Source organism: Notechis scutatus, chromosome 8, assembly GCF_049901735.1.
Source record: "Notechis scutatus isolate UNSWTSFEM ecotype Mainland chromosome 8, rNotScu1.2, whole genome shotgun sequence".
NCBI lineage: Eukaryota > Metazoa > Chordata > Lepidosauria > Squamata > Elapidae > Notechis > Notechis scutatus.
Window position 1 is genome coordinate 5,298,290 of NC_142016.1, and position 26,847 is coordinate 5,325,136.

The 26,847-nt window shown below is 40.8% G+C and overlaps 1 protein-coding gene across 3 annotated transcripts in view; it reads left to right on the forward strand.

The window, feature by feature from the left end:
* The window catches only part of RIMS3 (regulating synaptic membrane exocytosis 3), a 65,278-nt gene that overhangs the window by 19,111 nt on the left and 19,320 nt on the right, over positions 1-26,847 (forward strand). For 2 of the 3 annotated variants that reach the window (XM_087970521.1, XM_087970520.1), the window contains exon 2: positions 15,307-15,571. In XM_087970521.1, the coding sequence (XP_087826647.1) occupies positions 15,307-15,571 (265 nt within the window). Of the gene's footprint in view, positions 1-1,101; positions 1,318-15,306; positions 15,572-26,847 lie in introns of those variants that run through there. The other variant, XM_026673680.2, reaches the window with a different exon arrangement.

Genomic DNA, 26,847 nt, shown 5'->3' on the forward strand with positions numbered 1-26,847 from the left:
TCTTGGGTCATACCCAAGAAATCTGCTTAGTGTGGTCATGGTGAAAAGATGCACATTTATGAATCAAAGCAATTTGGCCCAGCCGTGGCTGACATGGTGACATCTCTCCAGAGATTCAGGAGCCAAGATTTCCCTTCCTTCTAGAAGAGAACAGACTTTCCACAGGCATTTTCTTTATCCCAAATTCTAGATACAACCAATAGTATTCTAGATTCCTTGGTGCTCTCTTGGTTGTTTCCTTGCTAAGGCTTTATTACCCAACTAGATAACATCATCATTTACCTTGATAACTAGAGCACTGATGATATTACCTAGTTGGGTAATGAAATATCCACAAGAAAACAACCAAGATTAGGGAGCACCAAGGACTCCACAGTTCAAGCTACAAATATTCTCTTCTATTGGTACTTAATGCTCTATTTGGAAGCTGGCTTGAAATATGCCCCTTCATGTTTGAAACATCTGGCCTGATGTGTGGGCTTCTTGATTCTTCCCCACCTCTGGCTTTTGGTTATCATCTTGCAGGGTCAAGAATTCTGGAGGCTCTTTTATTCTTCTTTCATTCGTCCTAATCAAAATCTCCCCTGATTGTGGATTTGGGGGTGTGTGGAGTGTGGAGGCTTCCCCTCTTGAGGCCCAAACTTCCATGATTACATTATTATTGCTGTAATTTAATCAAGAAATTGTTTCTAGTACTGGAAGCCAGACTAAGCTGATCTTTCAGATAAGGTCCTACTTGTGCCAATTTCCTGGAATTGCCCTCCAAATTAGTTGACCGGACCGGACCTCTTGTTATTCCCTCCAGTGGTGCACTAAAGACATTTGGAGGATACTAGGCTGTGCAAGGTGGCTGTATATTCCTTCCCCCTCAATGTAGAAGGACCACTAGACACGATGGGAAGAAGGCTTTGTTTGCTTGCTCCTGGATGCTGCTTCTCCTGTGCCCATTATATTCTCCCTGTCTTATCTTATTTCCCCCCAGTTCTGTGCCCCCTCTCCATCTCTCTGCTTTTGGGTGTGAGAAGAACTGGGTCAGGGAAGTAACCATGACAATGCTTAAGCAAAGACCGTCTCCCATGTCATCCACTTCCCCCACCCTCGCTGCCTGCTTTCTCTCCCTGTTCTCCCCCTGCTCTCTCCATCCAGAAGAAAGCTTGGTTGTTACAGATGGACTAGATTCATCAGGGTTGAAGACCTGAGTCCCAGTCCTGGGCGTGGGGCAAAGCGCTGCCTGCCTGCTTCAGCAGGGGAGGTGTGTTGGTGGCGGAGGGCTAGTGGGTGAGCCGATTCCATGCCTCCTCAGCTGCGTGACTCTTGGTAAGGAGAATCTTTCTTCTCTCATAGCAGGGGTTGATCTTCTCCAGGGTTGGGTGAATGAGGGAGGGGAGGGAGAGGCAAAGGACCCAGGCCCTGGGTTGTAATCTTTGCCAGGAACCTTCCTGGACTGACAGGAATAGGGAAACGTAACAGGTTTATCACACAAGGATCAATAAAGTTGTTTCTTGTTGCTAAAGCCTTGCATTTCCTGCCAGAGCATTGCATTCCAGTTGCTAGAGCATTGTTGTTTGTGTGCTGCATGTTGCTATCACAAGGAGAAGGGAGGGAAATTTCTCTGCACCCCACTTTTCTCTCTCTCTTTTTTAGAAGAATATACAAGTGACTCCCACCAACGTAAAGGCAGGATTAATATCCTCATCGTCCACTTTTTCTTCATCATTGCAAAGGATGTAATACTAATAATATACTGCTGTTCTTTCCAGAGGAAGGTCTAAATATCATTCACTTGTTTTCTGAATGGTGGTTTAAAAAGGGTTTCAGAAACAATATCTGGCATTTTGATCCTCAATCTTTCTAGGAGCCCATAGGGGAGGTTAATCAATGGGGGATAATCTCAACTCTGTTATTCTGTAGATAGGATGAAATTAGTTGGTTAGCCATTTGTGAACCCAGTTGTGAGTCCATCACCTCTTCCATTCCTAAAATAAACTCTTAGCTGCTAGCAAGATGATGCACCCCAGAGGTGTAGTGTTGCTCCCCTCCCATCACATTCCAGCTTCAGCCATCCTGCCCAGGGCTGATGGGGATTGTCATCAAACAGATCTAGTGAGGAACAAATAGGAAAAGGCTTAGTGTTGCACCATAGAAATGGACAGACAATACTACTTGGAGAAAGAAACAGACGAAGAACTGAGACCATGCTGAATTTCCCAACTCTTGCCTTCTACCTGGAGCAATGTTTCTCAATCATGTGAACATGTGTGGACTTCAGCTCCCAGATCACAAAATACTGGGAATTGACAATCATACATCTTCAAGTGGCCAAGGTTGAGAAACACAGCACGGATCTTTCACCAATGGATGGATTCTTTCTTTGATAAACACCCACTGCAACCTAGTTGATGCATATTCCCAATTTCTGACCTATATTTTGACTGCATTCATGATTTAATATTATTAATAATTTAGCTCATAATTAAATTTAATTCACAATTAAATAATAATTTTATTCATAATTAAGCAGGCAGGTAAGTCTGGGAGTTGAAGTTCATATAGCTTCAACTGGCCAAGGTTGAGAAACACTGCTCTAAAAACATTGTTCTAACGTTATTTTGTTGAATACTGCTGCACAGTACAAAAATTCTTGCACCTTGGTGTGAGCAATATCTTTAAGCATTTGAAACTGAAGTTCACATCTAAAGTTGTATGATATGTCAAGCCCATTTCCCTTTAAAAACATGGGGTGTGGAATCTACTTTTCTCCTGGATTATTGCTCACACATCCCTGTGGTTCTCTTGAAAACAGTGTGGAGCAGAGGTGTCCAACCATGAAAACTTTTAAGATTTGTGGACTTCGATTTCCAGAATTCCCCAGCCACCTTGGGGAATGCTTGGCCGGCTGGGCAATTCTGGGAGTTGAAATCCACAAGTCTTAAAGTTGCCAACTTTAGATGCTCCTGATATAGAAGGAAAATATCTCTATTGCTGCTTTCTGGATATATTCTTTAACTTTCCAGGATTGCCTACAACCCAGGGATTTTCTGATAGTCCCCTGTTCAAATGCTAACTAGATCTGACCGTACTTATGTTTTCAAGATTGGTGCTAACTCCTTGAAATGATTCATAGCTTAAATCCCCTTTGTGTATAAAAGCTGCTACAAGGTTTGGGCTTTTCAAATCCACCCAAGAGCTTTTTTTCCTCCTAAGGAACTTCAGACACTATCCCTCTGAGATGGGATAAAGGGCTTGCTAACAGAGAATTCTCAGTGCTTTTTTCTAAACTAAAATATCTACCTCTGTCTCTGCAGCTACCGCAGGGGCAAGCGCTGCAAAATCAGTTGATGCTTATGTACGGAACGCTGTATAAGGCAGTACTGGCTGGGGAATTCTGGGAGTTGAAGTCCAGACAGTCTCCAAGGTTGAGCAACACTGATATAAGGGGTGACTATAGGTAGAGGGTGCATGTCATGTTAAGTTGTTGAGCTTGGATATAGGAAATTTAGGTTCAAATTCTCACTTGACCACAGAGTTCCATGGGTGATCTTGAGCCAGTAATTCATTCACTCTGTCCCACTTACATTATAGGCTTCTGCTGTAGGGAAAGCTGATTATGAATGGAGGAAGTCATCCATGGATTGCTGCCACATCATGAAAATATATTTGGACTTTGTTGTTCCATCACTAAGTCGTGTCTGAATCTTCACAACCCGATAGATATAGCACGCCAGGCCCCCTTGTTCTGCACTGTCTCCTGGAGTCTGCCCAAATTCATGTTCATTGCTTCAGTGACACTATCTAACCATCTCATCCCCTCCCTTCTCCTTTTGTCTTCGGTATGCGTGGAATTAATTTCTTCCATTTGTTTCTTTATTTTCTTATAGAAAATTGATATTGCCTCCTACTTGCACATGGTGACTCAAGGCGGCTTACAAAGATATGAAAACACCATATAAAAGAAATAAATAATAATAACAAGAAAAATAATAAAATGATAACCTTCCACCCCTCACCCTGGCGACAACACACATTCGTACTAACCATTTAATGGGCTCCATCCCACTCTGGATTCTCCAGGCCCACTGACAGAGCCACGTCTTCAGGGTCTTCCAAAAGAGTGTTAGAGTGGGGGCCAGTCTAATCTCTGGGGGGATGATGTTCCAGAGATAGGGAGCCACCACGGAGAAGGCCCTTCTTCTGGGTCCCATCAGGTGTATCTCCTTAGGGCACGGGACCCACAACATTCCTTGGCTCCCTGCTCTAGGGGGTTGCTGTTTTGGTTTAACATGTTACCTGTACTCAGTCCTTCTCCATTGTTGATATTTTAGCATGGGAGGCTAATCCAGACCAAGGGTGTCAAACTCCGTTTCATTGAGGGCTGCATCAGGGTTGTGTTTGACCTCAGGAGGGCATGGCCAGGTGGGTGTGGCCAGCTCGATATCACTCATGTTGGGGGCACCTGTGGTGGCCTGGGTGGGGCAGTGCATGGCCCTCCCAAGCTCCGTTTTCATTGGCAAAGGGCTGCAGGAGGCCATCAGGGTCAAAATATGGTGTGGTGGAAGGGGGGCATGCATGGCCCTTCCGAGCTCCATTTTCACTGGCAGAGGCACCGCAGGCCAATTCTTCGCTGTTTCCAGGGTGATCTAAGCACCCTGCAGGCCAAATCTGGCCCACAGCAGAGATGGTATTCGGCAGGTTCTGACCAGTTCTGGAGAACCGGTAGTGCAAATTTTGAGTAGTTCGGAGAACTGGCAAATACCACCTCTGACTGGAGATTTTACAGTATCCTTCCCCTGCCACGCCCATCAAGCCACACCCACAGAACTGGTAGTAAAAAACATTGAACCCCACCACTGGCCCACAGGCCTTGAGTTTGACACCCCTGATCTTCTAGACCAGGGGTGTCCAACCTTGGCAACTTTAAGACTTGTGGACTTCAACTCCCAGAATTCCTCAGCCAGCAAAGCTTCACGATTTAACAACAGCCTTGTTGAGTTTGACTGCTGACAAATGTGTGGACTACAGCTCCCATCATGCCATGCTAGTTGTAGTAGCTGAGAACTGAAATTTACTAATTGGGTAGTTCAGGCTGAGGAAGCCTCTTTCACACCTTCCTATTTGTCTGTGCCTTTAAACCAGCTTTGCTAAATGGCAAAACGGCCCAGAGGATGAGATGGATGCCAAAAATCTGCCATTTACGTTTAAATGAAAACCAACATACTTCTTTCAACAGAGAGCCAGCTGAAAAGTGAAGGGCCTTATTATCTGTGTTACTGTTTAATTTGTACCACTGTGCTAAGTATTGCTTTGACATTTGCCATTGGTGTGGGGAAAGAAACCCCTGCCTTGTGGTTTTTCAGAGAAAAGAAACAGTGCCCACTAATCTATTTTGCTGCTGGAAATGCAATGAAGTCTTTTGTTTAAAAGGCTGGCAGGAGAGGCCTGTTGGTCCAGATTTCCTGGAGAATGGCTGATTTGCCAGCTTAATTGAGGCTGGGGTGGCATTGGTGATGATGGCATTTCCACATAGGTTTTCCTAACTCTTTTAGGAAAAAGAAAAAAAAAAAAGATTGTTAGCCCAGAACGTGGAGCCAATGCAGACAAGTGACAAAGAACATTCTAACTTTATGTCCCAATTGAAGAAAATATTAATTCTGTATCTCAGATAAGGGATGCCAATCAGATAAAATGGATTTGCCTCAAATAGTGGGGGAGGGGAAAGATCCTGTGGCCCCAATGCTGGGGGCAGCCTTGGTCAACTTTCAAAAAACATTTTTGCAAAGCATAATTTGAACTGCTGCTTAAAGTGACCTGATGCAGAATTTATTTCTAACTGGAAATCATTTCTGGCTTTTTAAAAAAAGATCTTATTAAAATTTATAATAGGATAAAATACAAATACAGGTAGTCCTTGACTTACAACCATTTGTTTAGTGATTGTTCAAAGTTAGAATGGCACTAAAAAAAAGTGACTTACAACCGGTTTACACATTTAATGACTTTTGCAGCATTCCCATGGTCACATGACCAACATTCAGGGATTTGTAAGTGTTCCATCACTGGACGTTTTCAAGAAGAGATTGGATAGCCATTTGTCTGGAATGGTATAAGATCTCCTATTTGACCAGGGGGTTGGACTAGAAGACCTCCAGGGTCCCTTCCAGCTCTGTTATTCTGTTATTCAGCCTTGGCAACTTGAAGATGCATGGCCTTCAACTCCCAGCAAGCTGGCTGGAGAATTCTCGGCGTTGAAATCTACATGTCTTCAAGTTGCCAAGGTTGAGAAACACACATCTACTGGAAAGATTCATGTAAGTTCATGTAAAATAGATGGGAACAATTCATGCCCTCAACTGAACTGCTGCTGCTACATTCAGCAGCTCATGAGGAGGATATTTACCCCTTCATTCACAGTTTAGAACCAGAACTTTTTCAATTGTAGGATGTATAGACAGAAAAGAAAAGAAAGAAAAGAAAAAGGTAAAGTTTATTTCAATATAGGATTATTGGGAAGAGATTCCAGAGATGGAAAGATTTGACACTACCCATTATGGAGGAATGGTCAGTGAAACTGACTAATTTTGCTGCAGTTGATTGGATAGGATAGATTAGAGAAAGAATAATTATAGAAACAAGATTAATATAAATTTAGAGAGGTTAAATATGTGTACTTATAATTGCTATGAAAAATATAAGAAACCACTTTTTTATATCTTCTTTTTCTTTTGCACTCTGCTTTTCTTTGCTCTTTTTCTTCTTTCCTTACTTTATATTAGTTTGTATATTCTTGTTTAAAAGTGTCTTTTTAAAAATTTTAATTATGCAACACACACAGACACAAAAAAAGGTCTGTTTAGTAAAACATGTTCAGGTTAGTGTTTCTTACCATGCTGTGAAAATAAGCACAGTTGAGATTGCGTTGACACCACATAGAAAAATAAATGAAGAAGTTATCTGGATTACTGATAGACTGGTTGGCTTTCTTTCTGGAATCTCATTGGAGCAGGGCTGCAAAGAGAAGCTAGCTGTTTTGTACCCAAGTAAAACAAATGGGAGCAGGGGATTTTCTCGCATCATATTTATTGATGTATTTGTAAAATTTATTAGCTGTCCATCTTGTCATACAGTAAGTCTGGGCAGCTTCTTTGCAATCGGAATCTCTTGGGACAAATTCCTTGTGTGTCTAATCACACCTGGCCAGTAAAGCTATTCTATTCTATTCTATTCTATTCTATTCTATTCTATTCTATTCTATTCTATTCTATTCTATTCTATTCTATTCTATTCCATTCCATTCCATTCCATTCCATTCCATTCCATTCCTATTCTACTCTACCCTATTCCCATTCCTATTCTTGTTAGATTACAATAGCCATAGTTGCCTCCAATTTTTTCCCCAGTGAAACAGCAAAATCTGCCCCTCGGAAATGACAATAGCAACCAGAGGTCCCAGGGGAGAATAAGGAAATGCACGAAAGGTATCAATATGATCCGCCTCCCCTTATTGCAGGCATTTTGCCAGTTCCCTTCAGTTAGTACAGGATGATCTTCAAGGTTTCTATTGAACGTCACCAGCCTCCAGATGTAAAGGGCCTGAAGCTCTCAGGGTTTCTGTACAATAAATTTGGATGGTGAATCTGTTTCTCTATTCTATCACTTCCAACTGCAAATTCCAACTACAACCTCACAAAGTTTTTCTGTATTAAAAAAAACACTGCATGTTTAAAGCTTGCTTTCTACATGAAGGGAATAATATTAGCATCATGTTGCATTACTTCAGTGCTACTTTCTTTTTGGTCTATGGAAGACCTGGGCCTAATACAGTACTGGTAGTCCTTGACTTACAACAATTCCTTTAGTGACCACTCTCAGCAACCACCTAGGCTATCCCTGCAGATTTTCTGGCAACAACATTTTCAAAAGTGGCTTTGTTTTGCTTTCTTCTTAAGGCTCAGAGAGTCCAAAGTCACCCAGCTGGCTTCATGTGTAAGGTGGGACTATTCCCGGACTTCTAGCCCAACGCCCAATGCCTGATTCTCAAATTAAGTATTAGTCAAGTATTTCCCATGACACTTCTGAATAGTTGAACCCTAGACCAGGGGTCCCCAACCGCCGGTCCGCGGACCGGTACCGGGCCGCGGAACAAGCCTTACCGGGCCGCTGGTTGCTGGGCGCCGCCATCTTTTTGGTAAAAAGTGCTTCCAGTGAGCTTTTCCGGGTAGAAAGCTCAAGCGGGCGCTTTTCGTCATAAAAGATGGCGGCGCAGCTACTCGTGAGCTTTTCGGGTAGAAAGCCATTTCTACCCAAAAGCTCACTGGAAGCGCTGGCACCGCCATCTTTTGACGAAACAGCGCTTCCGGTGACGTCACCGGAAGCGCCTTTTCGTCATAAAAAGATGGCAGCGCCCAGTTGACGCCGGTACCGGGCCGCGGCACCCAGCTGATGCCGGAACCGGGCCGCGGCGTCGAAAATGTTGGGGATCCCTGCCCTAGACCATATACAGGTAGTCCTCAACTTACAACAGTTCATTCAGTGACTGTCCAAAGTTACAATAGCACTGAAAAAAGTGACTTATGGCCATTTTTCCACACTTAATGACTGTTGCGGCATCCCCATGGTCACATGATCAAAATTCAGACGCTTGGCAACTGACTCGTATTTATGACCGTTGCTGTGTCCCAGGGTCATATTTTGCAACCTTCTGATAAGCAAAGACAATGGACAAGTCAGATCTATTTAACAACCGGGTTACTAACTTAACAATTGCAGTGATTCACATAACCACTGTGGCAAGAATGGTTGTAAAAAGGGACACTTAACAACTGTTGCAAGAAATCGTGCTCAGTTGTGGATGTAGGTCAAGGACTAAGATGAGAAAAGCAAAACAACAGCCAATTTTTTTTTTTGTCAAGGAGAGGATGAGCATTGGATGGCTTGCAAGTTCTTTTTGAGTTGTGTCTCAGTGCTTTTTTCTTTTTTTTAATATATATTTTATTTTATTCAAGACAAAGTTAAAATACAAATGCAAAACTCTCTCTCCAAAAATCCAAAAAGAAACAAAAAATAAGAAAAACAAAAAACAAAACAATCAAAACATTAAAAAAAGAAAAAGGTACATCAAAAAAAGGCCAACCCATACAGTATACACGTATTATCTCCCCTAGTTGAATGTTGATTAATATATTATTACATTAATTCCCACCTCTTATGAAACAGGCCCTCTCAAAAATTTTAAACTACTAAATCTATTCGCAAATTATTAACCTATCTTTTAGATCAAGGTTCTTCAAACTTGGCAACTTTAAGACTTGTGGACTTCAACTCCCAGAATTCCTGAGCTAACATGACTGGAGGAGGAATTCTGGGAGTTGAAGTCCACAAGTCTTAAAGTTGCCAAGTTTGAAGACCCCCGTTTTAGATACTATACAGGTAGTCCTTGACTTACAACAGCTCATTTAGTTACAACAGCACTGAAACAAGTGACTTATGATTGTTTTTCCACACTTAGGACCATTACAGCATCCCCAGGGTCAAGTGATTTACATTCAGATGTTTTAACAACTGACTCACATTTATGATGGTTGCGGTGTCTTTGGGATCCCCTTTTGCGACCTTCTGACAAGCAAAGTCAATGGGGAACCTGGATTCACTTAACAACCGTGTCACTGACTTAAGGACTGCAGTCATTCACTTCACAAATGTGGCAAGAAAAGTCATAAAAAGTAGCAAACTCACTTAACAAAGATCTCCCTCTATAACATAAATGTTGGGCTCAATTGTTGTTGTAAATTGAGGACTACCTGTATTGGTGGCAAAGTAGGTAATAGGAATATTCTATTTTGATAAAATTAAAAAAATGATTATAATTGATTATAATTTATTATTATTATTATTTCAAAAAACAAAACAAAATGCTTTTTTCTAAAAAAAAAAGATGGGGAAACAACAGAGAAGTCGATTGTGGAACAAATGCATTTCTCGCGTGATGCACGTAAAAAGGTCCCACCTGTGAAAAATGGTCTTCTCTCTTTAGAAATGGAAGGGGCCTCTTCCAACACTTGTGGTTCAGAATGGCTATCCTGGGACTTTGGCTGGGCAGGGAACGGCAGTGGTCTGGTTTCTACTGATGGCTCTCAATTGACCCATCTCTGACTTGGACACTTTGGCTTGGCTTGGCGAAATGAACTGATTTCCCCAGCTGCTACTTTTGGAAATCAAAATAACATCCGTTCCCGAAAAGAGAAACCACAGGCGTTGCTAGGGAAGAGAAAGAAAAGTTGCTGAATGCTGCTGTCCGGTTCTAGTTCGACCTGCTGGTGGAAGGCGTGCCGTTTGCTGCTCGGTAGTCAAGAATGGTGATTTTATTATTTATTTCGCCTCTCTTCTTTCCTCCATCTCTCTTTTTGTCTCTCCTACTTCCTCTTTTATATCAGTGGTGTTCCTGGAAACATTTTCCCAGGTGTTGCCAATACCTTCTCCCTCTGTTGTTGCAAAGTGGCTGGGAATGAATAATTTAGTTTCCTCAGGAAGAAGGAGGCGTCCATTACCCTGGAAGGCTGAATTATTCATAGCAAGGGGGAAAAAACAACCAAAGCTAGTAAGTAATCCAGCTGGGCACTTCACACCTTTTCTGGCAGCACCCCGAATCAGAGGTCTGTTCTGAGAGACCAGGGAGCTAGGCTGACCCATAAGGAGAAATGGTCCAAGAAAGGCTCTGATTTTGGAATCTGCAGGTGGGGGAGGAAGGGGACAAGCCTCTTCATGGTCCCCAGATGCAATTTGTAGTATCTACACTCTGCCAAGTTACCAAGCAGAGAAGGTAAAATCCAGGGAGCAAAGGAAGATGTAGGGATGCTTTAACATTCCTGTTCTCCATGCAAGTACAAATATTTGAAAAAGTGGTGTGCTTTTGTAATGATGTATTTGTTTTTATTCTTGGCCTTAAAAATATATCTAAATAATTATCACTTGATCATTGAAAAAGGGTACAAAAAAGTTGTTGCATTAAGTTAAAGGGTAAATCTTCCCAACAGTGCTTTTTTAAAAGGCAACTGGACTTTGTTTTTCCTTAAAGATGTTTCACTTCTCATCTAAGAACTAAAGAAGCTTCTTGAATGAGAAGCGAAACATCTTCACGGAAAAACAAAGAAAGTCCACTTGCCCTTTGGAAAAGCACCTTTGGGACAACCACGTCCTAGATGACTGAGTTTCTCCATAGACTTCCAAGAAATATGTATCTTTTTTAAAAATCTCAACAGCTGACTGGGGAATTCTGGGAGCTGAAATTCACCCAGTTGAAAGTTGCTGAGATTAAGAAACACTGGTTATAAGATTTCATGAAAATTGTTCTGGAAGTGTCATAGAACATCTACAGAATGCCAATTTTGCACTGTAAATAGAAATGTTGTAATACTCTCTGTTTTACCATTTTCCAGGAAACATTTTAATAATATTGAGGCATCTTGGGAGAATGCTTGTAGCATGATGCTGGTGTTGTTTTGAAAGAAAGAAGCTTTGGCTTTATGATTAAGAAGTGAATAATGCAGGGAATATGATGTTTTGAGTTTTCTTCCCTTCAGTCGCCTTTGATTACATACACATATCTTGTCAAAAAATGAACTGCTTTTGTGATGTTTTCTCAATCAAGGTCTGGGTTTACCGAACATGCAGCTCCTTATTCAACCAGTCTGTACAAGTTGAATTGTGAACCTGGATTCACATAACATACTAAAGAATAACATTAAAAAGAAATGCAGGTTAATTTTAGCTGGGTTGAGGGTAATGTGAGAATGCAGCTAACAGACATACAACTGACCTGATTTAAGTGTATCATGTGAATCAATCAGTATATATTTCTTGAATAGATTTTGTCCTCTGTCAGAGGTCTCCAACCTTGGCAACTTTAAGACTTGTGGACTTCAATTCCCAGAATTCTCCAGCCAGCTGGCTGGAGAATTCTGGGAGTTGAAGTCCACTAGTCTTAAAGTTGCCAAGGTTGGAGACCTCTGCATGTGATCTCTAGTTGTGTTGGGGTACAAGTCTCAGAATTTAACTGCGAATTGTTGTTCTAGCAATGTTTCTCAACTTTGGTAACTTGAAGATGTGTGGACTTCTGGAAGTTGAAGTGCACATATCTTCAAGTTGTCAAGATTGAGAAAGTCTGCACTAGAGAATGGAGGTATCAGTAAAGCATCAGTAACCCAATGAAGGAATATATGGACCAGATTGGAGAAGATAAATACTTACATTAAATGCTTTTCGGGGAGATGTTTCTTAGAGAAAATGTAATCAGCACCAAAAGTGTGACAGAAGAATATAAAGAAATAGGAGCATTTTTAGCTCTGGCTCCAGCAAAGTTGCACCAAATGTATTTATGGCAATGTTACTGTTTGTTATCTTGGTAATTGAGTCATCTGGATATGTTAGCCCTGTTTTCAGTTTCAGGCTGCCTATCTAATTTTGCATAATATTTGAAGTTCAAAGCTTCTAGCAAAATGAATGAATGTATTACTCCTGCTAGCAGGATTCATTATCCAAAGCCACAGAAACACCAACCAGTGGGACAAAAAAAAGTAGGGCCACTCAGAGAATGAGATAGCCAGTACCTAAATTAAAAAAAAACAAAATAAGTCTTTTTTAGCTAAAGCTTCAGGGGTTACCAGCTGTCAGGCCCCAAGTATTGAAAAAGACACAAAGAAGAACTTCTGAACTGTTTCTTTTATTTTCCTCACCAAAGCCATTCTTGTAATCACTATAGATATACTCTGGGAACCATTAGGGAGGAGCCTTCTTTCTCCTGACCAAACTAATCAAAATTTGCTGTTTCCTGGTCCTCTGGAATGCAGCCCCTCCCTCTTGGGAATCCAGTCTACATTCTACCACATCAGTGAGCCTTTGGAAGTACCACCACCACAGCTATTTCCCCCATATAAGAGGACTACATTTTTAAAATACAGTCATTGGGTCAGCTATGAAAACAAGAGATTCTCATCTATACAGTGCAGCTAGAAGTTTGTTTTGTGGCTGCAGTTGCCATTGCATTGATAAGAAGGGGTCAAGTCCGTCTAGATGCCATATGAAAGACATTCATGTGAGCCATGGTTTTAATCCTATAAAAGGAAAAAAAAACCAAAAAAAAAAAAAAAAAGAAAAAAAAAAAAAAAAAAAAAAAGAAGGAAAAAAGAAAAAAAAAAAAAAAAAAAAAAAAAAAAAAAAAAAAAACAACCGGCCCCCCCCCCCCCCCCCCCCCAAAAAAAAAAAAAAAAAAAAAAAAACCAACCCCCCCCCCCCCCCCCCCCCCCCCCCCCCCCCCCCCCCCCCCCCCCCAAAACAAAACCAAAAAAAAAACCCCTATATACTTTTTATTGTCCAGACATGCCTAGAAACACAGAAAAGCAATTTTGAACAGGTGCAGAAAGCTCTTTCACACTAACAGCAGTTCTCTAAGGTTTTGATGCATTTTTCCCTAGTCCTAGAAAGATATATTATCTGGTGTCTTTGGTTTGAAAAAACATGATCATCATTTGGCTGGTTTTAGTCATATTTTATTTTGTCTGAAGTGAGTGTGCTACATGAATGGAGTCTGGTGCCAAACCATTGGTACTCCAGCTCACGGGTGTCAAACTCGATTTCATTGCGGGGCCACATCAGGGTTGACCTCAGGGAGGCTGGGGTGGGGAATGGCCAGCGGGCATGGCCAGCTCGATGTCCCTCATGACAGGGGCACTTGGGATGACCCAAATGCTCTGCCAGCGAAAACCGTATCCCAAGCTCCGTTTTCAGCCATGACAGCCTCCTGCAACCCTCTGTCAGTGAAAACAGATCTCGTGAGTGCCATGTACAGCCCTTCCAAGCTCCATTTTTTTCTGGCGGAGGCACCATGGGCTGGTCTTCCACTGTTTCCAGGGTGGCCCTGCAGGCCAGATCTAAACACCCCGTGGAACAATAAAGAAATCTACTTGGAAGAATCACCAGTCTTTCCTGATAACAAGCCTTCTGGGATTAGAGGAACTGATTCTGGACTGCAGATTACAACTTCCAGGAAGGTATTTTGTCACCCCCTGAGCTGTTAAAATGTAGGTCCCCCTGAATTCATTCTGATAATCTTTGCATTTCAATCACTTCTTCCTGAAGGAGTGAAGAATAGTTACTATTTCTATTCTTGTATCCTAGAGAACATTAAATTGAACATTAAATATAGTTTAGCTCTCCAGCAGGGCATGGATTGGCTTTCACTGTATCTGGTAGTTGGTACTAGTCATCCAATAGTACAAATAGCATGAACTTTAACAAGCAGAGAGGGTTGGCATTTATAAATCATAATTATTTTTAATGAAACAAAAAAGAAACAAACAAAATTCACCAGCAAAAGCCTCCAGGATGTATCTTCAGTAATGGGCATTTTGACCTTTTCTAAAATTCAGGCAATTTCTTGTTCATTTTATCCTTTTGGAACAACAGAAAGCAACAGATATCTTCCTGCCAGACATACTCAACTTTGGGGGGAGAATAATTGTATTATAAACATATTAAATATATCTTCCATTGTGTACCATTTTATTGTGGTGAAAGACCATTGTGATGTGGTGGTACAGGTGTTGAACCAGGAGCGGATAGACCAAGGTGCAGATCCTCCCTCAACCATGGAAAATCCCTGGAAAATGTGGCATTAGTCACACATTACTGGGTTGTAGTTGTAATAATAAAAAGATGGGAAGTTTCCCTTGCTTCCTCCTCTCCCAACACATCTACAAAGCTTCCATGAGGAATAGTCTGGTCTTCTGCTGGATAAAGTTGCCTGGATCTCTTCTAAGTTAGGCTCTGACTGGGCAGGTTGTGTTGAGTTGGTCTTTTCCTGTTGCCTGGAAAGAATCTTACAGAAGTGGACAGGATCTTCACAACTGTCACTCTGTCTACCTGCTTATTAAACCCACAACCCACCTGGTTGATTAAGGCCTCCCAGGTATGATATATGGCACATCCATGGTGGTAAATTCATGCCTGAGAGATGCAATGATTCTTTCTACAGTACTCCAAAGGTGGTGATGGACTGCCTTCCTCAAGAAAGCATTGCTGGATCTAATAGTTCTGGGCAATTTTCATTCAGTCTCCATTCCTCTCTTTTTGGGTATGGTTGTGCAAGTGTAGCTTTAGGAAATTAGCTGGACCCATGTTGATTTGGTATCAGGTCAGGGTAAAGTATAGAGAATGTACTGATCCCATTATTTTACAGACCAAAGCAGTGTGCCTGCCTCTGTTGTTAACAGAGGAACCAACTTCTCCTGCTTCATGTCTCCTGGTCTTCTCTTGCAGCTTCACCCAGATGGTCTGCAGCCAGTGAGGTCCCCCCAGGTGGTCATGCTGAATGGGGAGACGAGCAACTCTGCAGCCAGGAATGTGGTCCGCAGCTCCAGCATCAGTGGAGAAATGTACAACATAGAGAAGAGTAATGGTGGCCATCCAGATTCAGCCAGTCTCTCCTCCACTAAGAAGCGGCGATCCAGCCTGGGGGCCAAGATGGTGGCTATTGTAGGGCTGTCACAGTGGAGCAGGAGTACTATGCAGCTCAATCATCCTGGTAAGAAACGTCATGATCTGACTGAGGCTTCCTTGTGATGGAAAAATTATCTGCTCTGCAACTGTCACCTGGTCTCTCCACAGGTATTTACGATGGTTGACCCAAGAACTGGAATCACATGTAAACTCCAGCCATAATGATCTTGGTTTGGCTTTGGCTTAGGAACCAAGCTGATCTGGGATGTAAACTCTGGTATCTCTGAAGGCACTGCCACATGAAGTGTCTACGGTGGGCTTCATGTGTAGTGTTAAACTATCACGTTGTTCCTTTAAGCTTTGGCTTAGAATGTTATGTGAGCAAAACCATTGACATTTTATTATGAAAAGCTAGCAAATGGTGGTCTTTTTAGTAAACTAACATCAACCAAATTAAGACAAGAGGTGGTGTAGACTCATGTTGTGTAAGCTTCTTCAACATTTCTGCTTTCTACTCATTCCAAATACAAGTTGAATATGCCCAAAATTTAACGGATAGGAGGCCACCCTGAATTTTTATTTATTTATTTCTACATCAAACTTCTAAACTTTTCAGTGTTAAGATGACCCCTGTACCTCACTCTGTGATATAAAATAAGAAATAAAAAACGATGAGCAACAGAATGCTCGATTCACATCAAAAGGTTTTAGGCAATCTCAGAAGGTCTCAATAAATGTAATGGGTTTTGAACACATCTCAATTGTTAATTGATAAGGTACTTATGATCTGTCTCATGTACATCCTGTATCTGTATAAACAACCTTTCTTCTTGTCATTTCCTCCCTTCCTTCCTCCCTCTTTAAATTCTACATCAATTTAGCCACTTTATACATCTGATCAAATGAGTTGCAGCTCAAGAAAGCTTTAAGCCATTTAATGAAATTAGTTAGCTGGAAAAGGGGCTACCAGCCTCCCCGTGATTTTTTTATTTGCCCCCATAGACCCAACAAAGTTCTCCTCCTACAAAGCAAACTTGATTCTATCATTTAAAGGTAAATTATTTAAGGGAGAAAAACTATCTTTCTTTGAAGTAACTCCTCTATTAGCAATGGATTCTACAGGTGAAATGCCAATGAGATTCAGAAGATATTTGACTATTACACTCATTAAGTTCTTAATGGTCTCATCTGTTATTGCTTATGCCCAGTGACTGTATTGTTTGGTTTCAGACAGTACAATTATTTTTGGTAATTGAGTCTTGATTACACTCGAGAGCAGACATTTAAATGTAGCTCCCAATACTGGCCATAAAAATAATGCTCCTTTTGAAAATGGAACGTGTGAAACAGGATAACACAGAATCAACTATGAAAGCCACCAGCACCCCATTGGAGGAAAGGAAAAGATGGCTCGAATGAAAAGAAACATATATTTACATTATATTTACATACTTTGGCCTAGATGATGCAGGAGGGGAACAGTCTGAGCTGGAGGGTGGAATAAATGCACAATTAGTTAGGAGTTACTATGCTCCCACAAAAGACCCACGTTCAGCCTCCCCACCCTGAATTCCATTGACCCTTATCTAGCACCAATTTTGATTGATTGTTAGTAGATCCGCTTCTTGTGTATAGGTTGCATGTAATAAACTTTTAGGGCTTTGTACTCAACTCCTGTTCCTGGTTCCTTGTGCCTACCAGATATTCTGCAAAACAGCAAACTGCTGATTGGAATGCCTGGGTGACATATTTAGCCTGGCTACCAAATTTACCCATTTTCTGAATTTGTGCAGAATATTAGCCAAGTTTAAAAGTAACCTGTATTCATTTTCTAATTGGTAGTACCATTGAAGACTCACAGTCATCCAGTGTCCGAAGGTTGAACAACTGGGCATTTTTTGTTAGCTTGAGATGTTTCACTGCTCATCAAAGGAGCTTCATCAGTCAATGCAAGTCATTAGGCAAAGAGTCCTTGGGATGTACCAACTCTTGCCATGCCAACCTCAGAGGTTTTCTTCCCAAAATGCCTTGCAGAGGAAACTCCAAAAGTTGGTGTGGCAAGAGCTGGTCCATTTCAAAGACCGATTTGCTCTGACTGATAAAGCTGCTTGACAACCACTGCCTGTCACGATTCAACCTTCAGACAATTGTTAGTACCCATTACTTGCATTGGAGGGATGCCAAATTCATCACTCCAAATATAATAAACAAAATCACACAATTATTGGAAGAAAGAAGGCAGGCAACATATATAAAGCTGTTGGCCTTTAAGTCTGGAAATGAGATGAGGCATACTGTATGTTAATGCAACTTTGAACGGTAGAATTTGTTTGTATGCGTGTGTGTTTTCATCCCCTCCCAGGTGTGTTTCCTTTTCACACTAACAGAGCACTCTTTCCATGTGGGGTCAAATCCAAATCTTAGGAACCATGGCTTGGTTTCAGAGTCCAAAGGGCCAATTTATCATGTTCTGCCTTTTCTTAACTGTGTTTGCATTTTGCCTCTTCCTCCCCCGCATGCAATGGTTCTCCTTGAAAAACAATCCATGTTGCTGTTTTCTATCCAGCAGACACTGAATGTGTTTTTGTTCTTGCTGAGTGGTGAGTATCAGGATCAACTGACGCTAGTTGGCACCTTGCTTGGCAAGCCATTGCTTTCTCCAGGGCATTTGGAAGAGTTGGAAGGTTAATTGACAGCTCATGTTCCCTCCGCCACCTGCACTTCTCTTGCCAGAAGAGCGATCAAATTATGATCATCCAACGAAGGGAATCCCATTCATCTTGCAGCCACCAGAATTTGATAGGGCAGGCAAAAAACACAAATAAAATGAATCTCAGAGTAGGAATATGGGTTGTGTAAGTACGTAACTCTCCTTTTTCTCTGGTAATATCACACTACTAACTAGAGCATACAAAACATTTGCTAGACCAATACTCGAATACAGCTCATCAGTCTGGAACCCACATTACGTATCTGATATTAATACAGTTGAGAAAGTCCAGAATTATTTCACAAGAAGAGTTCTCCACTCCTCTACTCGTTGCAGCATACCTTATGCCACCAGACTCGAAATTCTAGACCTAGAAAATCTTGAACTATGCCGTCTTCGGTCTGATCTAAGTATAGTATATAAAATCATACATTGCAATGTCCTACCTGTCAATGAATACTTCAGCTTCAACCATAACAACATTAGAGCAAACAATAGATACAAACTCAAGGTTAATCACTTGAAGTGAGGTACGAATACCACTCTATAAAGCCTTAGTAAGACCATACCCAGAGTACTGCATCCAGTTTTGGTCAACACATTATGGAAAAGAGGTTGAGACTCTAGAAAGAGTGCAGAGAAGAGCAACCAAGATGATTAGGGGACTGGAGGCTAAAACATATGAAGAACGGTTACAGGAATTGGGCATAGTTAGTCTAATGAAAAGAAGGACCAAGGGAGACATGATAGCAATCTTCCAATATTTGAGGGGCTGCCACAGAGGGGAGGGGGTCAAGCTATTTTCCAAAGCACCTGAAGGCCAGACAAGGAGCAATGGATGGAAACTGGTCAAGGAGAGATTCAGCTTAGAAATAAGGAGAAAGTTTCTGACAGTGAGAACAATCTACCAATGGAACAGAAGTTGCCTTCACAAGTTGTGGGAGCTTCTTGAAAGCCTGGAGGCTTTCAAGAAGAGACTGGACTGCCATCTGTCAGAAATAGTGTAGCATCTCCTGCTTGGCAGGGGGTTGGACTAGATGACCTACAAGGTCCCTTCCAACTCTGTTAATCTGTAATCTGTAAATTACAACCTACCTAAAAAAGGGAACTGACAACCTCATGTGACCACACTTTGAGTGCTTGCCAACATGCGTGCGTTTACAGTCATGTGCAGCATCCTGCAGTCATGTGACCACATTTTATGATGGTGTCAGGTTAAGGTTAAGTGCCTTAAGTGTCTCAGAGTCTCAGAGTTGGCTAGCTGTCAGGATTCCGGCACTTAATCCCATTTAAATCATGAATCTCAAGCCAGGCTTCCAAAACTTCAAAAGGATTTATTGGGAGTTAAAAGGTGTGGCATCGCTTGGGTATAGCCAACTCTGAGACACATCATTCATTGTCACCCAGGTTTTCCCCCACCCCTGGATGTATCATAATTTGTATTCTCCAATGAGACACATCCATATCCAAAAGTCATCAATCATGCTCCAGTTAGAATTTTGCGCAGCAGAAACTTCAGTTACCTACCGTGTTTCTCATATAATAAGGCCGGGTCTTATTTTTTTTTGAGCCCCGAAAAAATGGCTAGGCCGTCTTTTCGGGGGTGACTTAATTCCCCCCCCCTTGCATCTTCAGGTGGGCGGCGACAGCTTGGATGTTGACCTCAGCATTGGTGGGGCACTTCGTATCGGGGTCAATGCAGGTAGCACCATATCCGGGTGTGCAACAAAAGTACTTCCTAACGGCAAGCCCCCCCCACCATTCCCCCCCATTTCGCATGTTTTAATATAGGCCTTAATTTGGGGGAGGGGCTTAATTTCATTTCATGCCTATAAAACATGCTGGGACTTCCTATTGGGGGAGGCCGTATTGTTGGAGAAACAGGGTAGTTACCATCTTGAAAACATTTATGGAATGCAGTTTCAGTTGCAAGCTGTCACACTGCTCCCCCTCCCTTTCTGTTGGCAACTCGAAAAGACCATAGAATTATTTTATGAGTTGACATTCGACTCCGCTCACTTCTTGAAGGTGACCTGTACAACACAAAAAGAAAACAAATTATTGCAGGTATAGGACCTTGGGTGGTGAACCACCCCCAAGCTTGGGTGGGTTTTCTGTATGGAACCTTGTCACAAGGCTTGGATGTTCCTACTCTTTACCCAAGATGCCTCTGATAAGGGGTAGCCCTTCCACGTGATCAAATATTGGAGTTGTCTCCTGTGCCACCTCGAATCAAGGATTCGCGGCACCTCATAATGGGTTTGGCCTCCTATAACCATGGGGTCTGGGGGCTCTCGAGGTAGGGGCCTCGGGGTCAATCCCACCAGGGGTTTTAAGAGGCTACAATGGAATACCGGGTGTATTTTTCCTAACAATCGGGGCAACTTCAGCTGACAGATGGTTTTTCCCAACACTCAGCACTTCTGGTTTCCAGTAAAACTGTGCCTAGAGCAAACATTGGGTTTGCACTTGTGACTATGATGTTCACCTAATGACTGGGGTGGTCCCTTAGTGACTGGGGTGTTTGTACTTATGATTCTGGCATTCATACTTACGACTGCAGAATTGTAAAACCGGGTCCGTCACATGTCCAACCTGTTTTGTGAGGGTCACATGACCTACGACCATAATGGGCAGTCTCCATTACCGTTGTATGTTGAGGAATAGATAAATAAAAAAAGAATAGCCAATATTCTTTTATGAATCAGTCTTCCATACAGGTAGACCTCGACTTACAGCAGTTCATTCAGCGACCACTCAAAGTTACAAGGGCACTGAAAAAAGTGACTTATGACTGTTTTTCACACTTATGACCGTTGCAGCATCCCCATGGTCACATGATCAAAATTCAAATGGGTAACCAGTTCATATTTATGACGGTTGCAGGGTCCCAGGGTCATGTGATCACTTTTTGCCACCTTCTGACAAACAAAGCCAATGGGAAGGCCAGATTCATTTAACAACCGTGGCAAGAAAAGTCACTTCACTTAACTTAACACTTGCAATGATTCACTTAACAACCGTGGCAAGAAAAGTCACTTCACTTCACATTTGCAATGATTCACTTAACAACCGTGGCAAGAAAAGTCACTTCACTTCACTTCACACTTGCAATGATTCACTTAACAACCGTGGCAAGAAAAGTCACTTCACTTCACATTTGCAATGATTCACTTAACAACCGTGGCAAGAAAAGTCACTTCACTTCACTTCACACTTGCAATGATTCACTTAACAACCGTGGCAAGAAAAGTCACTTCACTTCACACTTGCAATGATTCACTTAACAACCGTGGCAAGAAAAGTCACTTCACTTCACACTTGCAATGATTCACTTAACAACCGTGGCAAGAAAAGTCTCTTCACTTCACACTTGCAATGATTCACTTAACAACCGTGGCAAGAAAAGTCACTTCACTTCACACTTGCAATGATTCACTTAACAACCGTGTCAAGAAAAGTCACCTCACTTAACACTTGCAATGATTCACTTAACAACCATGTCAAGAAAAGTCACTTCACTTAACACTTGCAATGATTCACTTAACAACCGTGGCAAGAAAAGTCATAAAACTCACTTAACAAACGTTTCACTTACCAACATACATTTTGGGCTCAATTGTGGTCATAAGTCAAGGACTACATCTATTATTAATCTACAAAAGAAATCTTTATATAGAACTACTGAAGGGATTTGGGAAATGCTTTTTCAAAACTAAAAAGGGTTGTCAGCTGTGGAAGCTTGAGGAAAAATTTGTGCCCAAGTGGGGAGGGGGGAAAGCCCCCCTCTTCAGTATGAAGAAGAGACAATTATAATCTTGGTGACTGGCCTTGCATTATTTTGTTCTGGTTCTGGTAGGCATTTTATAGCTCAGCTGCTGTTTGAAAAGAAGTTTATTTGGAGCCCTTATTAGACTTGTGCGTTTGAGATGTTTCAAAAAGGTTGTAATTATGTTCAGAAAAGCTAAGAAAAGAAATAGGGGAAATCATAAATAGAGAGGTGGGAAATAATAAGAATCCATGCTAATTCAGCTAGATAATAATACTTGAGAAGATTTTGGGATATTAACAAACAAACAAAACAACCCCCTTTGAACCATTGTGACTGCATGGAAGAAAGAACAAGAGTAGAACAGAGATTCTATTAAAAGTTTTAAAGGGAACATAAAATGTAACAAAAACTTACATAGAATAAAGAAAGAAAAAGAGAGAAAAGGAAAAAGTGCAGAGAGAAAAGATAAAAAGAAATAGAAAAAAGCTTCCAATTTCCTTTGTGGGAAATACAAGTATGATTGCAAAGATATCTTACTGTGAGAATACAAAAAAGCTCACTTTTTCTATTATCTATTTTTTTCCTAATCATCAAAACCACAAGTTTTGTTCCATCTTGAAAGTCTGGAATAGATATAAAGTAAGATTGGCTTCCAAAATTCCTTTATGTTTGCAGGCCTTAAAATAATTTCTATAAAAAAGGCCAAGAGGTATTTTTAGAACAGAAATGATAACCCACATAAACTTGGTTGATGTATTCTGTTTTACTGACTTTTTCCGAAGGAAAACCTTAACATGATTGTTAAGTTGTATAAATTCCTGTTGAAAATGAATATGGAGGAGGATGTAGGAGATGATTAGGCTGAGCTTGAAGGAGGGGTCGAGTATGCCATCAGTCTCGAATCCCTTCATGCCTGCAAGAGGTGTAAGCCTAGCCCACCTTGAATTCCGTTGACTCTTATCTACTGCCAATTCACTTTGACTGCTAGTAGTTCAGATTCTCGTAGAGAGCGTTAGAGTGCAATAAACTTGGAGTCATTTGAGCTGCCTTGCTTCCTGATTTATTGTACCTGACAGATGAATTTGTTAAAGATTGTAAGATCAAATAGGCGAGAAATTTTGGTTATAGCCTGACGCTAGATCAGTAGGAGTATATGTTGGGTAAAGACTGAAAATTACATTGAATTATAACTTTAAAAGAGAATTCTGAAAACATGATGTACCACTGGCATTTAGCACCTGATAAATTGTCAGAGTTGTATGAGAATGTGTCAAATGTAAGTTGGAAAGATGAAAAGCCTTTCCTTTATCTGGTGGACGTATAAGAAAGCTTGGACTCATTGGAATCAGATAGGTATTTTAACCCAGCGAATTCTTAATTGGAATGTTCAAGTAAAGCAAGGGCTTTACTTTTAGGTTTGATGGACAAATAGCTTGAAAAAATATACCTTTGTTTTTAAATATGACAAGAGTACAAGGCTTCTGTATATGCACAGCTGGAAAGATTCACACATATCTATGAAGCAAGAATGGATGGTGAAAATTAATGGAGTTTGGTGGAGGTGGCAAAACTGACTGTTTTGATTAAAGAAAAGACTTTATCCAGCTTCATTTCTACTTGCAAACTTCCTTGGAACAAAAATAAATGAAAATTTCACCTTGGGTTTTAACAATTAGACTTGTTTATGATTATAGAAATGCTATTTGTTATACTTTATTCTAGTTCAAAGGGTCATTGATTTATTGAGCTATTTTTTTCGATAACTTTTCCCCTCTTTTTTGCCTTCATTCCTTGTTTTTGCTTCTTCCCTACCTCTTCCTTTTTTTCCATTTGATTTTTTTTCTATGCCTTTTTGTATTTCATACTTTTTTAAAAAAAAATCTAGAAGCGGTTTTCAGATATGTGGATTTTGTTTTTTCTTTAATCAAGGAAGTCAATGTATTCATCTTGTCAAATTCCATCATTTTCACCAACCATTCCTGTATTGGGGTTATGTTGAACTTTTTCCACTTTTGAACACATTGTAATCTCGTTGTGGTTATCATATATAAAAGCAGAATTCTATCTGTCCATTAATCCCAAAAGAAAAATCTCTGGTTTCGTTCATCCTCAAACAATTTATAATTAGGCTCTAATCATCCATCTGGTCCAGCTGCCTATTCTGCTTTATTCTTTTTAATAGCTTTTGAAATGTCTTGTTATAGTTCATCACTTGTCTTTGTACTTCTGTAATCCTTGGTAGATTTTGTTTTCTGAGATATTCCTCTCTTGTTTTTCCTCACTGAAATATTATGTCCTCTGTATAAATTAGACTAATATTGATAAAAGTTTTTGTATACCCACATCAGGTGTTAGTTTACTATTTCCCTCTTATAATTTCAATCTGATGTTCTTTATGTAATTTATGAGTTGACCACTTAAATGGTTTATTAGCAAATTCAAAACCAATTTGTTTCACATAATTCAATTTTGTTTCCATTTTTTCTTATTGTCAACATGGATAGCTGTTGTGAAATCTTAATTTGTTGGGAATACCTGTGTTCCCTGGGAAGTCTTTAATTCTTATTTTCTTTTTATCTCGTGCAAGAACTTTTCAATTCAGTGGTGGGATTCAATTTTTTTACTACTGGTTATGTGGGCGTGGCTCGGTGGGCGTGGCAGGGGAAGGATTCAATGGGACCCTTCTGATGCCTTAACTGGGTCAGTTGATTCTATTTTAATATTCTTGTGACATGTCACTACCGTGTCTCCACTTTAGTCAGTTAAAGATGTCTGGGAAAAAGGCCAGACAGGTAGTGTTCATACAACACAGTCAGCCTGGTGATTGATTGATTGATTGAATGAATGAATAGATTGAATCAGTCCATTTTTTTTCACAATGAGCTGATTACTCCAATGCTAATAGTTGTCAAGTTTGGCATGCTAAAGTATTCTCAGTGTACAGTAGTCTTTGAGGCTACTCTGCCTTAATATCAGGGTGAAGAATCCAAGGCCTTCGCCCTGGCAAGGCCTCCAAACACTTCACTGCAGCTTCTATTCATCTTCCCATTGTGTGCCTTTTAACAAATGGCTAAACCTCAGCAGCATGCTTTTTCACCTTCTAATATTTAATTTTAATTTTCAGTCGGAGATGTATTAATTCACGGTTCTCTTATGGCTCCCCAGCTCCAATTTGGTGACTTCAGAATCTGGTTCAAGCAATGTCCAAATGAACACAGAAGGTCTTAATTAGCAATAGCACTTAGTCCATCCCATACCTCCTTACAGCACTCTGGGCGGATTACAATGACAGCGTATGGCCCCAAACAATCTGGATTCTTATTTTACCAAACTCGGAAGGATGGAAGGTTGAGTTAACCTTGAGCCCACCAAGACCAACTCCAAGCTATGGGCAGAGTTAGTCTGCAATACTGCATTCCAACCAATACTGTCACCAGGGATCTTGGCAATTCATCTTCCAGCTCTTCCCCAATCTTCTTGCAGCTTTATTGGGGAAAGTTCAGCACCATGGACAGGCCCAATTGAAAGATGTTTGGGAAGATGATTAAATTATCTGATTTTTAAAAAAATGCTTAAGATGATGGGAGTTCAAAACTGTTGTTTGGCTCCATGTCAAAGGGATTCCCCCTCACCTTCATAGCCCATTGAATTGGCAGATTCAAAATATCTGCAGCTTACAGGCACAGCGGGAGCTGAATGATATCATAGAACTTATCCAGAGGTTTTGTAACTGATGTAGTACATGAGAATAACGATTGAATATACGTGATACTAAGCATCCAGGGATTTTACTTCCAAACTGAGCTTTCAAATCTGTCTAAGCTATAGCCATTTTTTTTCATGACAGCAGAAGAGTTATGTATTAAGAAATCTCCTTTGGCATTTATATATATTCTTGTGGCAGGCAGCAGTTTTGCTATTTAACAACATAGCCCCATGAAAGACAGTCACCTCCAAATTATAGGTTTTGCAGACAGTTGCAAAGAATACCGAGGCCTGCAAGAAGAACCAGCCGACCAATCCAGGACCAAATGAAGGCTGATTCCCTCCCACCCACCCACCCCGAAGCAAAAAAAAAAAAAAAACACCCAGCAAAGAAAGCCTCACATACTTTAGGGCAAGTGGTTGATTAGAAGATACAGTGATGCTCTGCAAGGTTAAGGGAAGTAGAAGAAAAGCAAGGCAGGTGAATGGACAGGATCAAAGAGATGATGAGAATGTCTTTTGAAAGAACTGTGAGTTATTATTAAAGGAAGGAGACAGGAGCGTTGATCCTTGCAGTCACCGGGTGTCAAGTACAATTCCATGGTATCGTAGCCAAACAGATTGAGTTGGTTTGCTGCCTTAGATAGAAATTCTGTATTTATCTGTTTTTATTTCATCTATTGTTTTAGAGAGCCAGTTTGATATAGAAGGTAAGGCTCCAGGCTAGAAGCCAGGAGACTCTGCATTCTAGTCCTGCCTCAGGCATGAAAGCCAGCTGGGTGACTTTGGGCCAGTCCCTTTCTCTCAGCCCAATCCATCTCTCAGGGTTGTTGTTGAGGGGAAAATAGGAGGAGAAAGGAGTATTAGGTACGTTCATCACCTTGAGTTACTTATACAAATAATAAAACATGGGATTAAACATGAATGAATTTATCTCCCAGAATGTCTCTCTCCCTGGCTGTAAAAATATTTTTTAAAAATCCTACAATATTGTTTGCTGTAATTTCATTATCTCCCAAACTGTCCCCTTATTTCTGTGAATTGTGCCTAATAAATGTTTAATTGGTTATTATAGTTTACTCAGTGAGTTGTAATGCTGTTGTAAACTGCATTGTATTTATAAAAATTTTAAAAAATGAACATTGGGTGCAGACAGAGACAGATATAGAGTACA